This window comes from Melanerpes formicivorus, unplaced genomic scaffold (assembly GCF_026170545.1).
Source record: "Melanerpes formicivorus ecotype bairdi unplaced genomic scaffold, bMelFor1.0.p_v2 SCAF_30, whole genome shotgun sequence".
Classification (NCBI taxonomy): domain Eukaryota; kingdom Metazoa; phylum Chordata; class Aves; order Piciformes; family Picidae; genus Melanerpes; species Melanerpes formicivorus.
The window spans coordinates 5,815,621-5,831,316 of NW_027142382.1; the positions used below are offsets into that span (position 1 = coordinate 5,815,621).

General features: G+C 42.4%; 1 protein-coding gene across 1 annotated transcript in view; it reads right to left on the minus strand.

The window, feature by feature from the left end:
• The window catches only part of EFHC2 (EF-hand domain containing 2), an 80,717-nt gene that overhangs the window by 49,033 nt on the left and 15,988 nt on the right, over window positions 1-15,696 (minus strand). Inside the window, exons 3-5 of the mRNA XM_068155296.1 lie at window positions 14,757-14,907; window positions 4,924-5,147; window positions 1,007-1,258 (exon numbers count right to left, since the gene is read on the minus strand). Coding sequence (XP_068011397.1) covers window positions 1,007-1,258; window positions 4,924-5,147; window positions 14,757-14,907 — 627 coding nt within the window. The remainder of the gene's footprint in view (window positions 1-1,006; window positions 1,259-4,923; window positions 5,148-14,756; window positions 14,908-15,696) is intronic.

Consider the following 15,696-nt stretch of genomic DNA (forward strand, 5'->3'; position numbering starts at 1 on the left):
GCTTGTAACAATTTCCTCTAGTCCTGTCTCTTGACACCAAGGAGAAGAGGCTGGCCCCTCCTCGCCCCAACCTTCCTTCAGGTAGTTCTATCACAGTATCACAGTATCGCCAAGGTTGGAAGAGACCTCGAGGATCATCGAGTCCAACCTGTCGCCACAGACCCATGACTAGACCATGGCACCAAGTGCCACATCCAATCTCCTCTTGAACACCTCCTGGGATGGTGACTCCACCACCTCCCTGGGCAGCCCATTCCAATGACCAATGACTCTCTTGGTGAAGAACTTTCTCCTCGCCTCCAGCCTAAACTTCCCCTGGCGCAGCTTGAGACTGTGTCCCCTTGTTCTGGTGCTGGTTGCCTGGGAGAAGAGACCAACCCCTTCCTGGCTACAACCACCTTTCAGGTAGTTGTAGAGGGCAATGAGGTCACCCCTGAGCCTCCTCTTCTCCAGGCTAAACAATCCCAGCTCCCTCAGCCTCTCCTCACAGGGCTGTGCTCAAGGCCTCTCCCCAGCCTTGTTGCCCTTCTCTGGACACCTTCAAGTGTTTCGATGTCCTTCTTAAACTGAGGGGCCCAGAACTGGACGCAGGAGAGAGCAATGAAGTCTCCCTTCAGCCTCCCCCTTCTCCAGACTGAACAACCCATGCTCCCTCAGATGCTCTTCACAGGCCACGTGCTCCAGGCCCTTCGCAAGCCTCATTGCCTTTCTCTGAATGCACTCCAGCACGACAATGTCCTTCTGGTATTGAGGGACCCAGAACTGAACACAATACTCAAGGTGTGGCTTCAGCAGTGCTGGGTACAGGGAGATGATCACCTCCCAGTCTCTGCTGGCCACCGTGTTTCTAACACAAGCAAGGATGCTTACTCTGAAGATGCTTTTAAAATACCATTGCAATTCTAATACAGGATTTTTCTTTAACTTTTTTTTTTTTTTTTTAAGGCATTAAACATTTCTTAACTAGAGGAAGAACTTGAAATAAACTGAAATTTTCTTTCCTCACCTTTGGTAGTTTATCTCTTCTGAGGAAAAGTGGAACAGTATCCCGGCCTGAGTTTACCGGCGTAATTTCTTTGATATCGATAGTATCATCAGACAAGTAATAGTGCAGGACGAGTTCCCGTGGGTCTTCAAACAGGGACTCTGGGTCATCCCACACACAGTAAAAACGCAAAACTTGCCTATCATACTCCAGAAACTGTTTCAAAGTGTCAAAGCGCTCATAAGGGCGCAATGGGTTCATCCTATCCAGAACCTGCAGACAAAGGAGAAATTAAGAGAAACGCCTTTTAAGTTATTTGCTCTGAAGGACAGGATACCAAAGTGCAGGACCACATCTACTCTTAGAACATGCGTTTAGGATTTTGCAAATAACACCAGACAATCACAATACATGAAACACTATTTATGCCATTACCACAGAACTCTTTACAGGGTTGCTGTGACCTCAGAAAATACATAAAAACTCTTTTGGATTGGGTTTGATCTATTGGTTTTCTTTTTCTTGCAATAAGGTCTTTCTGATCAGAGAATTGTTAAATTATTTATAGTATGTGGCAATGCCAGCGACGAGCAGTGTGAGCAATCTGGCAGTGCAGGCCTAGAGCCTGACATGGTGGGAGGCCATGCTCAGCATAGGTGCAGAGCCAGCTAGCAGTGTAGCAAAACAGTGCTGTGCCTGCAGCACGGAACTAAAACAGGACACTGGTAGCTATAAACACAGAGAGTTATCTTGGGACAACAGGACATGCACCTGCATCAACAACCTCGTGTGTCATTAGTAGTTGGGACCAATAATCTATAACAGTGTGATGTGTGGTCACTCCTAGGGAACCAATGAAGCTATGCCAACGAGGCTCTCCGAGTTTAGATAAGTTGTAGAAGTTCCCTTGCTACGCACTTCTACCTTTCCTCTCCCTTCTTCTTCTTTGCTTTACTTTACTGTGCTATACTCACACTATAGTCCTACAATACTGGAACAATAAAGGAATAACACTTGATCATATTGGTCAGCTGTATTGACTCCAATCTCTGTCGTCTATAATAGTACAGCTCACATTTTCAACAGATTGCCTATGGTAATCAGATGACTGTAACTCCAAACAGCATCACCCTTCTTGATTTACTTCCTTAAAAATATTTGTTATAGATTATGTGGTATAAAGAAATAATTCTTTATCCTCACTTTGATTTCTTTTTCTTTTCACTTTAAAACATAGTTTATTAACTTTTGATTCATGTCAGTTGCCAGGAGTATGTATGTTCTCCTCTCAATATGTACCCATAGGTCTGACAAGGAATAGCAAATCTCCAGCTAAAGATATATTGCAGCTGATGTGATGTATGACAAGATGCTATCTACAGTCATGACTGCTGCAGAACCAGTAGCACTGCATTAAATCAGATCCCAGGATGATGTGATCCAATCCAAGGGCTGTACGTACACTCTGTTAGTTACAGTCACATATAGAAATATTGACCTGAACAGGGTATTTTTCCTAAGTCAAAACCCATCATGTCAAAGTGAGTTAAAGGGGGTGGACAGACTTTCTAATCTACAAAATTCCACAAAAATGCTTCCAAAGAAGAATGGTGACAGGCATCAATGAGACAATGTAAGCTGAAGAGAATGAATGGATGACTACAGGCAGTTTGTATCATTGTCTAAATTTCTATTTATTCATTGATACATCTTCTGACCTTAAAAAGCTGATAGGGAGAAGGCCCATTCTGTCAGAGCATTGAATCTTAATGAGAGCAGTACGAGTTTTGCATGCAAATGTCCCTGCTGATCAGAAGCAGTCTTTCCATTTCAGATATCATAATGTTCCTATGCTACAATCCAGGTATTTACAGTCCCAGTACCATCTTTCCTCCTTCCTCATCCTTGAAGATGCAATAAACAACCAAATACAGCCACAGAGCCAGACAACATCATCATCCATGGGATATCATCTCCAGCAACACAGAAATGTGAATCTAAAGGGGTTGCTACAATTTTCATTGATCTCATCTTCTATTTCATTGTACTCCTTACTTTGCTTTTCTGACCATCTATTAGGAGTCTGGTGCAAATTGATTTAATTTTGCTCAAAGCACTCCAGAGCAATCTACCTTTAATAAATAAAAAACTACCTCATGCAAAATAGTCACAGGAAAGTGAGAGCATAAAGCAGCCAGAATTTGCAAGATAACTTTTCTGTGATTTCTCAACAGTTGAGAATATTAAGACATTGATTCCATTCATTTTTGGTCTTTTGATGTCCTTATCTCTCAAACATTTCTTCCTATTCCATTCTCTTTAAGCATACAAGTGCACAACACTCGAATGTTTTGCACACTGTTTTTACAAACAAAAAATCTAAGCAGGTTATGCTGTACCACATATAATGTTGTGACAGGCTGCCAACAGCAAGACAACGCAGCACATGTTAACTACAAGTTCTGAGAAAGGGAAAAGCAACCCATGCCCAGCGTGAATCACCAGCACACAGAGCCAGAAGACCTATTACAAGTACTACCTTTCAATGGAGGGCTGCAAAAAGTCTGATAGCATGAATACAGTGAAACCAACATCTTGGGCTGACAGTGGCTCAGAGACATGCAAACTGTCCTACACATCTCAGTCATGACTGCCTTCCGTTTTTGCTGCTGAGAAATGCTGCAGCGTTTTCCTCAGTAGGAGGATTAAGCTGAATGCCACAGATACATGGAGTATTTGTTGCTTTCAGAGTACTAGCCTGGATCTATCACAACAGGCTCCATATCATAGAATCACAGAATGTTAAGGCCTGGAAGGGACCTCAAAAGTTCATCTAGTCCAGCCCCGCTGCCAGAGCAGGATCACCTACACCAGATCACACAGGAGTGTATCCCGGCAGGGTTTGAGTATCTACAGAGAGGGAGATTCCACAACCCTCCTGGCCAACAGCCCTGCAAAGTCAGGTCAGAAGAAAAATACACTGGATCTGCACAAAGTAATAATAATAAAAAAAAGAACTAGCAGAAACTATTCCCTACAGAAAACATCACTCCCACTACTGTTCCCACAGAAGAGACTTCAGGTCCTGCTGAGGGGAATCTACAAAGCATCAAGGAGCTGTGAGTGCAGCTAAATAATAAAATAAAATAATAAATTAAAAATAAAATATTAAATTAAAAATAAAATATTTTTTACAAAAAGAACTAAAAGAAACTATTCCCTACAGAAAACATCACTCCCACTACTGCTCCCACAGAAGAGACCTCAGGTCCTGCTGAGAGGAATCTACAAAGCATCAAGGAGCTGTGAGTGCAGGTTTTGGAGGAGGTGTGTGTGTTCCCATACACTTATGAAAGTGGGAAATGCCTCCCAATAAAACTTTGCAAGTCTTAAAACTGCAGAGTGCTGGGTCCTGAGCGACAGAAGAATTTGTTTTACACATGCAAACAACTGTTAATAACATGAAAGGTAGAGATAAAAGATGATGTATGAATAGACCGAGTGAGTCTGCAGGAAGCCATGGATGTGCTTGAATCACAATTACAATTAAATCTTCCTATAAACACTTTTAAAGTGTTAATTATAATTAAATTAGCTCAAGCAAACTCAAAAGAGGAAGACATAATAGGCCAATGGGTTTTTTTTTCAGTGCAACATTGAAAGATTTCTTTTATTTTTACCAATTAATTCTGCTCTGTTTGGAAAAAGAAGATGTGTCAACACCTCAGGAGAAAAATCAGTTGTATTTGAGATTTCACTGTGTTAGTACAATGAGCCATACAGTACCATTTTTAAAAGTAAGCATTCTCTTGGGATTTATGATGTTGAAATAGGGAGTTTCTATTTGCTCTTAGGGAAATACCTTATAGAATGCACATTACTAACAGCAGTGGCACTTCTATCAATATCAAGTTTTCACTATTACTGCCTCAGCCGACCTTCTGCCGCTCCTTGGTGTACGGGTCATCAGGACGACCTGCCGGAGGATTTAGTCTAATTCCCATCTTCCTCAGGAAATTTTTTGTAAACTGGTCACAATCTATAATCTTGTATCTTCTGGCATAAAAAATTACTTCTGTGTTGATATTGAAATGTTCTATAGTGTAGAACTGATCTTCCTGAGGAGGTGGAAGTGGTATTCGATGCCGTCGAACAATAGACCCTGGAAGAGAAGGCAAATAAATTCACAGAGTAAATACCCATGGCTCAAAGGAACACTTCACAGACTTCCCTATATTCTATGCTGATAGGACCAAAACAGATGAAGCTGTATGGGACAAAGAAAACTATCCTACATTTTGACAAAGAACTATTAGGTAAGATGATCATTTTTACGAACAACAATATACTGATTGTCTTCTGGAACTTCAAGTTCTGGTATCTGTCTGAAGTTAATACAGAAAATGCCCACCTCCTGGAGCAAAGAGGAAACCACTGGAATTAATTCCCATTTGTTGCTGCAAATATAACAGGTTAGTATTTTTTTCAAAGCACTTTTTTTTCTCATCATGAAAGCAGATGTCTTTTTCACTCTCATCTTCGAAAAGCAGCAGTTGTCTCCTTTACTCATTAGCATCACTTTTTCTTTAGAAATAAATAAAGAAAGAAAACACACAAAGGTTGTGCAAAAAAACAGGTGGTGAGAGTGTGTGGGAGGGACAAGATTTGTCTGTACACTGTGCAGGGTGAGGATGGCTATATGTAACTAAAGTTAGAGAAAAAACCACTGCCCTGCCAAGGGGAAAAGTGTGCCTTATCAAGCATGGAGACAACAGTGATGAGCTGGGCTAATTTGTGGGTTGCAGTAAAGAATACATCTCAAAAACACAGAGCCAGGGACTCAACCCAGAGACTCACAGAAACAGTATTCAATGGAAAATGACAAGAGATGGGGCAGGAGAGTAAAAAGAGAGACATTTAAACTTTGGTAAATACACACTTGAATGTCATTAAATGAAAATAGTGATATTCTGAGAGTACTGTAATTTGTTTACATTTACCATACTATTGGTCTATCAGCTAAAATCTCCCAAATACATTGGTGAATTGGGTAATGCTTGTAAGTACTCACTGCTGACAGTTAAGAGACTGGAGCATCTCTCATATGAGCAAAAGTTGAGAGAGCTGGGTTTGTTCGTCCTGGAACAGAGAAAGCTCAGTATGGGGAGGAAACTTATAAGCTGATGGGAGGGAATGAATGAACTTATGAATATAACCTGATGGGAGAGAATGAAGGTGATGGCGCCAGGCTCATTTCTGTGGTGCCCACTGACTAGGCAAGAGACAACAGGCACAAATCAAAAGACACAAAATTCCATCTGAACATAAGAAAACACTTTTTTTACTGTGATGGTGATTAAACACTGGAACAGGCTGCCCAAAAAGGTTGTTAGTCTCCATTCTTGGAGATACTTAAAACCAAGTTGGACATGTTCCTGGGCCTCTGTATCTAACTAATCCTGCTTAGAGTAGGAGAGTTGGACTAGATGATCTTAAGATATCACTTCCGACCTCAACAATTTTGTGAACACAGTATCACAGTACATTAGCAGTTGGAAGAGACCTCAAGAGATCATCTAGTCCAAACCCTGTGCCAAGGCAGGATCACTTAGGGTAGTCTGCACAGGAATGCATTCAGGTGGGTTTGGAATGTGTCCAAAGAAGGAGACTCCACAACCTCTCTGGGCAGCCTGTTCCAGTGCTCTCTCACCCCCACTGTAAAGAAGTTTCTCCTTGTGTTGAGGTGAAATCTTGTTCAAGCTTGTACCTGTTGTTCCTTGTCTTATTAGTGTGCACCACTGAAAAGAGCTTGGCCCCCTCCACTTGACACCCACCCCTTAGATATTTATACACATTGATGAGATCCCCTCTGTCTTCTCAAGACTAAACAGCCCCAGGTCTCTCAGTCTCTCTTCATAGGGGAGGTGCTCAAGTCCCCTAATCATCCTCATGGCTCTCCACTGGATTCTCTCCAGTAGTTCTCTGTCTCTGGGAAGCCTAAAACTGGACACAGTATCCCAGGTGTGGTCTCACCAGGTCAGAGTAGAGGAGGAAAAGAACCTCCATAGACCTGCTGGACACACTTTTCTTGATGCACCCTGGGATACCGTTTGCTCTCTTGGCCACGAGGGCACATTGTTGTCCCATGGAGAACTTGCTGTCCACTAGGACTCCAAGGTCCTTCCTTGTGGACCTGCTTTCCAGCAGGGCAGCCCCTAACCTGTTGCTATTCCTCCCCAGGTGCAGGACCCTGCACTTGTCCTTATTGAACTGCATGAGGTTTGCCTGCACCCAGCTCTCCAGCCTGTCCAGATCTCGGATGGCTGCACAGCCTGGCAGGGTGTCTGCCACACACACCCACACACACACCCCCACACACACCCCCCAAGTTTTGTATCATCTGTGAACTTGCTAAGGGTACTCTCAATCGCCTCATCCAGGTCATTGATAAAGATATTGGATACAACTGGACCCAGTACTGATCCCTGGGGAACATCACTGGTCACAGGCCTCCAAGTTGACTCTGTGCCACTGATGACAACCCTCTGAACTGTTGTCAAGCCAGTTTTCAATCCACCTCAAGGACCAACCATCTGTGCCACACTTCTTGAGCTTTTCTATGAGGATATTATGGGAGACAGTACAGAACGCCTTACTGAAGTGATACTACAACTATTTTAGAAACAACTTATAGGTAGGTTAAACACAGGAAAGAGAGGTATGCAGCTGCATGTATGACAAACTAGGATTTATTCCAAGTGAAGCTGGAGGTCACAAAGAGCAGCAGATCAGCATAGCTGGGACTAGACTTTTTTTTTCATTATTATGAGAACAAAAAGGACAACAGTGAAAGTTTTGCCACTTCAATACCTCTATGTAGGTGTATGAAAACACCCTGCAGAGAATATAAAGATGGTCCCATCTTCAGCCTCAATCTCTTTGCTGTGCTTTACCAACCCAGACACCTCTGTAATAGCAGATTTATAATGCGGATGCCCACTGGCTAAGACCAGACAGCAACTACCAATCCATATTATAATAATCCCTTACCATTATATGTTCCAAACAGCTTTAAATTACAGTAATCATAAAAGGTACAACTTTAAGGCAACTGCAGTAAACATACAAAAATTCCCAATCTAAAAATAGTTGCAGTACTAACCTACTACTACTATAAAAGTTTATTAGACACAATTATCTGAAAGGTCTGTCTCATTATCTCTCTCGGCAAAGCTGCATATCTTTCCAGTGCCCTTCAGCTGTGCATCTGGTGGTGCTTCCCACAGAGTCCTGTTTGATGATTTTCCAGCATTGCTGCTTTGTTTTGGAGGTAGGTGGGGGGGCAGAAGAGGGCCTTGGAAGACAGGGGATAAAGAGAGGCAGAGGAGGAGGGAGAAAGATATCACCGTGTGGTTTTATTTGGTGTTTGAAGGGCCTTATTTCTACATCAATTCATGGAAATTCTGTATTGTTTGCTTTATTTCCCTAAGGACTAATCTGTACGAAATACCTTCCACTACTACATCATCAGTTATTTGTTAAATTATAGCTCCTACAAAGAAAACACACCCTTAATTTTCCAGGGGAATAAAGCCACAAAGAAAATTTACCTTATGTTCCCATTAAAATAATTATTTAAGACCCATTCAGCATTCTGATGTTTCTCGTGTACCAAATCCAATATTTTGGTTGCTGATCTTTTGAATGCAAAATAAATGTCAGCCCCTGTTTGCTTAAACATACTTATACAGATATTTAAGATGCATCCTGAAGGAAATGTTAGTCAGAAAAACATGAATGTTTTAACATGACGCAAAACTGCATCCCATTGCTAGTAACAAAAATCACACCCTTTAGAACATGTTACCTGATTTTGGCTAATCCTTGGGTCACTCCTACAAAGATCCACAGATAATGTGCTGTCAGAACAGTCACAGTATCACAGTATCACAGTATCACTAAGATTGGAAGAGACCTCAAAGATCATCAAGTCCAACCTGTCACCACAGACCTCATGACTAGACCATATGGCACCAAGTGCCACATCCAATCCCCTCTTGAACACCTCCAGGGATGGTGACTCCACCACCTCCCTGGGCAGCACATTCCAATGACCAATGACTCTCTCCATGAAGAACTTTCTCCTCACCTCGAGCCTAAACCTCCCCTGGCACAGCTTGAGACTGTGTCCCCTTGTTCTGGTGCTGGTTGCCTGGGAGAAGAGACCAACCCCTTCCCGGCTACCACCACCCCTCAGGTAGTTGTAGAGGGCAATGAGGTCACCCCTGAGCCTCCTCTTCTCCAGGCTAAACAATCCCAGCTCCCTCAGCCTCCCTCACAGGGCTGTGCTCAAGGCCTCTCCCCAGCCTTGTTGCCCTTCTCTGGACACGTTCAAGTGTTTCGATGCCCTTCTTAAACTGAGGGGCCCAGAACTGGACACAGGACTCAAGGTGTGGCCTAACCATTGCAGAGTACAGGGGCACAATGACTTCCCTGCTCCTGCTGGCCACACTATTCCTAATGCAGGCCAGGATGCCATTGGCCTTCTTGGCCACCTGGGCACACTGCTGGCTCGTGTTCAGGCAGCTGTTGATCAGCATCCCCAAGTCCCTCTCTGTTTGGCAGCTCTCCAGGTACTCTGACCCCAGCCTGTAGCTCTGCATGGGGTTGCCGTAGCCAAAGTGCAGCACCTGGCACTTGGACTTGTTGAATGCCATCCCGTTGGACTCTGCCCATCTGTCCAGTCAGTCGAGGTCCCTCTGCAGAGCCTTTCTATCCTCTAACTGACCAACATCTGCTCCTAACTTGGTGTCATCTGCAAATTTGCTGATGACTGACTCAATCCCCTCATCCAGATCATCAATGAAGATGTTAAAGAGGATGGGGCCCAGCACTGATCCCTGGGGGATGCCACTGGTGACTGGCTGCCAGCTGGATGTGGCACCATTCACCACCACTCTCTGGGCTCGGCCCTCCAGCCAGTTCCTAACCCAGCACAGGGTGTTGCGGTCCAAACCACGAGCTGACAGCTTAGACAGAGATTCCTGTTGAATCATCACTTTAGTGAGAATATAATGGTTGACAATTTTCTACCATGAGGTGTTTTCTGAGGGCATATTTAGCTCAGAATGGGTGAATAAGCCTTCAGCTAGTTTGTCATATCACTTTTCAAAGTATAATGCACATGCCCATTTTATTCTGAGCGAGAAGAATTTCTTCCCTAATGGAAAAAGTCTTGCAAAGATAATACCTGCAGTAATCTTTTGCCTTTATTAGATATCACTGTGCCTGATCTACACATGTAGAGGATACATTTTATATTGTTGAATTTGAAATTTAATAAAACCTGATCAGCTGAGGTTAGGGCTCACCATTTTGCTAAATTGTCCTTCCTTCTGGAAAATAATTACATTTCTTCTTCTAGAAGTATGCTAGAAGTTGTTAAAGGAGGACCTGGGCATGTGCAGCACTGAGGTTTGGATGGCTGTTCTTAATGCTTCTTCTGTCTTTTGTCAGTTTATTGAGCAGGCTAACCTATTGCACCACCAAGCATTATTTTAAACACCTGCATCTGGTCAGGCTAAAGCTCTTCTCTGCTGTGCTCTTGCAGAGGGAGTTGAGAGTACCACTTTTCTCTCACAGTGGTGGTGGCATTGAATTCACACGCCATAATTTGTAGCACATCTTCTTTTCTCTCAGAGATTCTTTGGCAACAACAGCAGCAGCAGCACAAGGAGACCTTAATAGTACTGAAGGCCTTTTGACCATGAGGTGGCTCATGAAGCTGGATAGCAAATAGTTTGGTCTCTGCTGCTGCATTGCTCTGCAGAATAAAGAATATTCACAGCACACCCTTCTGACTTCCCCTGTAGTGCATTAGAGAGAGGAGAGGAAAGGTTTACCGCTGGATTTTGTACACTATTTGACTGCTTGCACATAAAGGAGGAGAAGCAACCACTACTATTCCGGCAAGACAGTTTACCCCAGTAAACATGGGAGCTTCTTACGCTCACTTATTCACTTGTCTCAGAACATAGCAAGGTCATGATTTGGCTCCCATCAAATATGGCAAAGTCACAATTATTTCAAGGCCTCAGGGGAGGTCTTTAGCTCTTAGATAATCAGTCATATTGGAGGAGTTGACTGCAACTTCACTTTCCTGCTTGTACTTTTCTCTTCAGCCAGCCGGCCTTGGGAACCCAGCCAGCAGGCAGCTCCACTCCCTTTTTCAGCTGGCTGACCTTGGGGAAACCAGCCAGCTGCTCTACTTTGCGCTGGCTTGCAGGGCCTGGATTGCACTGGAAGCTCCAGTCAACCCCATGAGACATATATGACCTTTTGATAAGACAGTAACAGCCAGCCACAGTCCTGTTAACTGGGAATTTGATCTACAAAACACTTGCACTGCCATATCTAGCCTGGCTCTCTATGGGAGAATTTCATTTTATACAGGAATAACCAGCATTCTGGCTTTGGAAGAACGTAGTGGAGTTAGTTGTGTGGTGGAGTCTACGGTCCTTCTGTCCACTCTGTACTCCCTTATCTTTAGTTAGTTATTATGAACTGTGTTTGTCCTGGTATTTTTTGCTTTGATTCTGGTTTGTCAAGTTCAGGTTGGCCTCTGCATTCCTTTGAATTTCTCCATACAGATTGTCTCCAATATTTTCTGAAGTTCAAATTACAGCAGGGCAGTTTCCAACATCAAATGAAGTTTACATTTCAGTTATATAGTAGCAACCTTATCTGCCCAATTTCATGTCCAAGTACAGAAGCCAACTCCATAAAGCATATTTAAAGACACATATTTAAAGTATGTTTCCCACAGATCATTTACTTTGTCACTGTGAGATTTCAATCAATGCTAAAATCATCTTTTCTGGCCCTTTTTTCCCCTGAAGCCAATTTTAGTTTTGTAAAATCATAAAGTTAGACATTCTTCTAACTTTGACAGCTCTTCCTTCACCAATTTTTTCTGCAGTCCAAAAGTCTACATCCAACTTTTTTTCTGCAAAGCCACACATACTATCCACAGTGGAGACTAAAGTGGGAAGCTACTATATTTTTGTGATCCCCTCATGCCCAGGGACACCGATTCAGACCACAAACTCTCAGTTGTGGGTTTTGGCAAAAGCACAGGTAATCTCATGGCCTCAAGGCATTAACCAACTAAGATGATTTACCTTTGATCTATCACACCAACTGCCTTTGATCTACCCCACCACTGCTGTATCTACTCCTTAAGAAAAGTCATGAGAACAGTCATTTCAGCTATCTCTTTTACATCTTTTCTGCTGAGGTAAACATCCAAGCTAAGGTACCACCACCTTCTACCTTCCACAGTTCAATTCTATTCTATCCTGCCACTGTAGTCTCCAAATGTTCACATATGCTCAGCCTATCCTGCTCTTGATGTGCCAATACTTTCTTCACCCACATTCCTATGCCTATACTCTTTTGTTCAGTGCAATTTGCCTTTCCACAACCCAAACTCTCTTACAGTTGAACTCTCCTCTATGAACTCATGGCATCTTCATTAACAGCAATGTACTTCAGCAGACATGCAGAGAACAGCATTATGGATTAGATCCTGAACCTCAGTGCAGTTCAGTTCCTTACTTTGGTACAACCTTGTCTGAATGATCATAGGCAAGATTTTAATTCCTTTCTGCTTCAGTTTACCAGCTTCACAATGGTGGGGTCAAAGGTGGTGGGGTCAACATCCCTAGAGGTGCTTAAGAAAAGCCTGGATGAGGCACTTAGTGCCATGGTCTAGTTGATTAGTTAGGGTTGGGTGATCAGTTGGACACGATGATCTTGGAGGTCTCTTCCAACCTGGTTGATTCTGTGATGCTTGTCATAACATATAGGTCCCAAATCTCATCAGCTGTGAAGCCCAGACACATCACAAACAGTCCTTGGCCCTTTTAATCTACAATATCTCTTCCTTCTTAAAAACAATCGATGCATAGAGCTTCCCTACCAGCTCAAGTAGAAGCAACAAACAAAATAAGTGTATATTTGAGATCCTAGAACATTTCTTTTTAATCTGTCACTGTAATGTGCTGTGTATGCATATTTATCCCACATAAAGTACTCTTACAAATCCCAGAGGCCTTCAAAACAAGATCTTTCCATGGAAGACTGAGATAACTCTTGTTTCTTTCTAATACTACTCAGTTAATTTTGGATCTGGTACCAAAAGTGACTCCAACAATCATTAATACAAGACACAACCAAGGAAATGGGGAAATTGTAGCCTTCCTGTTACCACAGGAATATGACTGCACTGCCAGGAACATGAGGCCTGAAAGCACAGTTTGCACAGCCCACACTACAAAGACAATGAAAATGTCTCATTCCAATAGCTTGATTCAAAGGAAAAAAGCTTTGACTTTGTTTTGTCTTGCTCTAATGAACCTGGCTTTCACCTACCCTCTCAAAGATGTCACTCTGCCTCTCAGGTTGGCTGTAATTCCTTTGCTCTAAGACACAAAATACAGACACAGTTACTCCCACTGCCATGACACAAACGTCAAGGAAAACTTAAACCTGATGATGTTTCCTAGCTCATGATTATGAGTGCAGGGAGGGGGTAAGTAGCTTGTAGGTTCCTAGAAAAGCTTCAACGTTATTTTTGTCATTTCTTGGAAAAGCACTTGCCCAGGTAGGAGTCAGATGAGGTTTCTCTGAATGCAAGATCAGTTCCTGCTCAACAGCCAACAAGAATTCTGGCAAGAAGAACTACTCACACAGGGACAGCAGAGCCTGAAGTACTGGTTTAAGAAAATATTCACAAGTAGGTTTATTCCAGGTCCAACAGTAATGATGCATCTTTAAATATTATCCTACTCTGCAGACTGAGAAAATAGTAGCATCTGCTCATCTTAGAAAAGAATACAGTAGATAAAAGGTTAACTTAGTTTTGAAAATTGCTGCGCTACGATCCACCAGAATGTACAAAATATCTGTAGGGATGGGGAGGTGCCACAATCCCAAGACACTCATCCCAAGACATGATGCTTAGCTGGACTATATCCCTTGAAAATGTTTTTAATCCTGGCAGTGACCCATAAACACCAAGAAGCAGCAGCTGTGTTCCCCTTCTGCAAGAGGATGTTGACCGCTAGATCTCATTTTCTTAAAGTAAACCAAGCCCATTAATACTCCAGTAAATCAGCCCAGTAAACCCTCCTCCAGAAGTCCTCAGGCTGGCCCAAATGCAGTGATGTGACAGTGAGGCAAGGCAGCTTCTTAACTTAGAGGCATCAAGGAAAAATTACTGTGCTGAGGGCACTTTAAACATAGAAGAACTAACAGCCAGAGGCACGAAAGGCGCTTTCCTTCAATAATGGCAGAGATACTGCAGCAGTAAATGAACAGCTAGGGAGCTGCCAGTAGAGAACTGACTGACAGTGCCGAGCTGGGAGGAGCCAGGCCCAGGAACGCAGATCTAGAACACAAATTGCTATTGCAGAAGTGACACGACACTGAAAAAAATACCTACTATCATGTGATTTCAAACTATATTAGAGACAAAACCATATGTGTAAGTATGGGAGTGGATCCTGCCTTACAGAACTTACATCTTCGGGAACTAAGACAGTAACAAGGTTCTCATGATCTGTAATGAGAAAAGGCAATTATAGTTGCTCACTTACATCCCATTTTAACTACAAGAAGTCACATTATGTATCATTTGGAATGGGCCAAGACTGTACTGAAGAAAGATATAAAAGGACACAAGAAAAAGTGTGCTATAAAAAATAGATACCTTGATTTATGCCACTATTTGTCACTTGGGGTTCAACCACTTGAATTGTATCATCTTCAAGGTAGAAGTATATTTTACAATGTCTGATTCTATATAGCTCTTGATTTTTGTCAGGCACTTCTTCCTCAAAATAGGCATCAAAAGACAATACCTATTAAAAACAATAAATAAGCATAAAGCAGCAAAATCTCCAATGCTTTTGCAAACCAGGTCAAAAATAAACTTCTATGGAGTATAACTAAATGTATGGATTTCAGGAGGTAGGTTTATTTCTCAGAAATGTAAGAACAGAAATCCCTATTAAATCACATAAATTTAGGAGGTTTTGCACGGCATTTTTATTATCAAAACATCTAAGCAGAGATGGAACTCTAAAGTAAAGAAATAAATCAAATATAAAACTGTCAGCAGACTGCCTGGACCATCTTCTGAGCAAAGCACTTTTGATAATGCAATGAGCAGCCCAGGTCCTGAAGTAAATTTGAGACTGCTATTCAGTGAATTCCTGGAAAATAAAGTGCATTATGACAGTAGTGGCTTTACCATTGAGGTAAGTGGAAAGAAGCATTCTTTTTAAGCAGATCTTGCAAGCTGTCTGATGAATGGTACTGCAGACTGTCACTGAAAAATGACATTTTTCAGGGGTCATTTAAAGCTGTGCAATGTTGGCATTTCAGAACTTACCTGGTTCTGCAATTCAGCGAGTGGGGAAATCTCAGGGAGTACACCAGCTGGGATTCATGGTCTCTTGCAAGAGCAATAATGCAAGATAAAACCCCCTCATAAATGAAGTGGTCAGTGGTTTACTACAGTGGCCTTTGTGTCAGGAGATCCCAGCTGAAAACTCAGCCAACCATTACACAGGTTTTGCACTTCTTGGTATCATTTAGGCATTTAATCACCAGGACAAAGTTTAAGTGCAAAGGAACATCTACTCAGT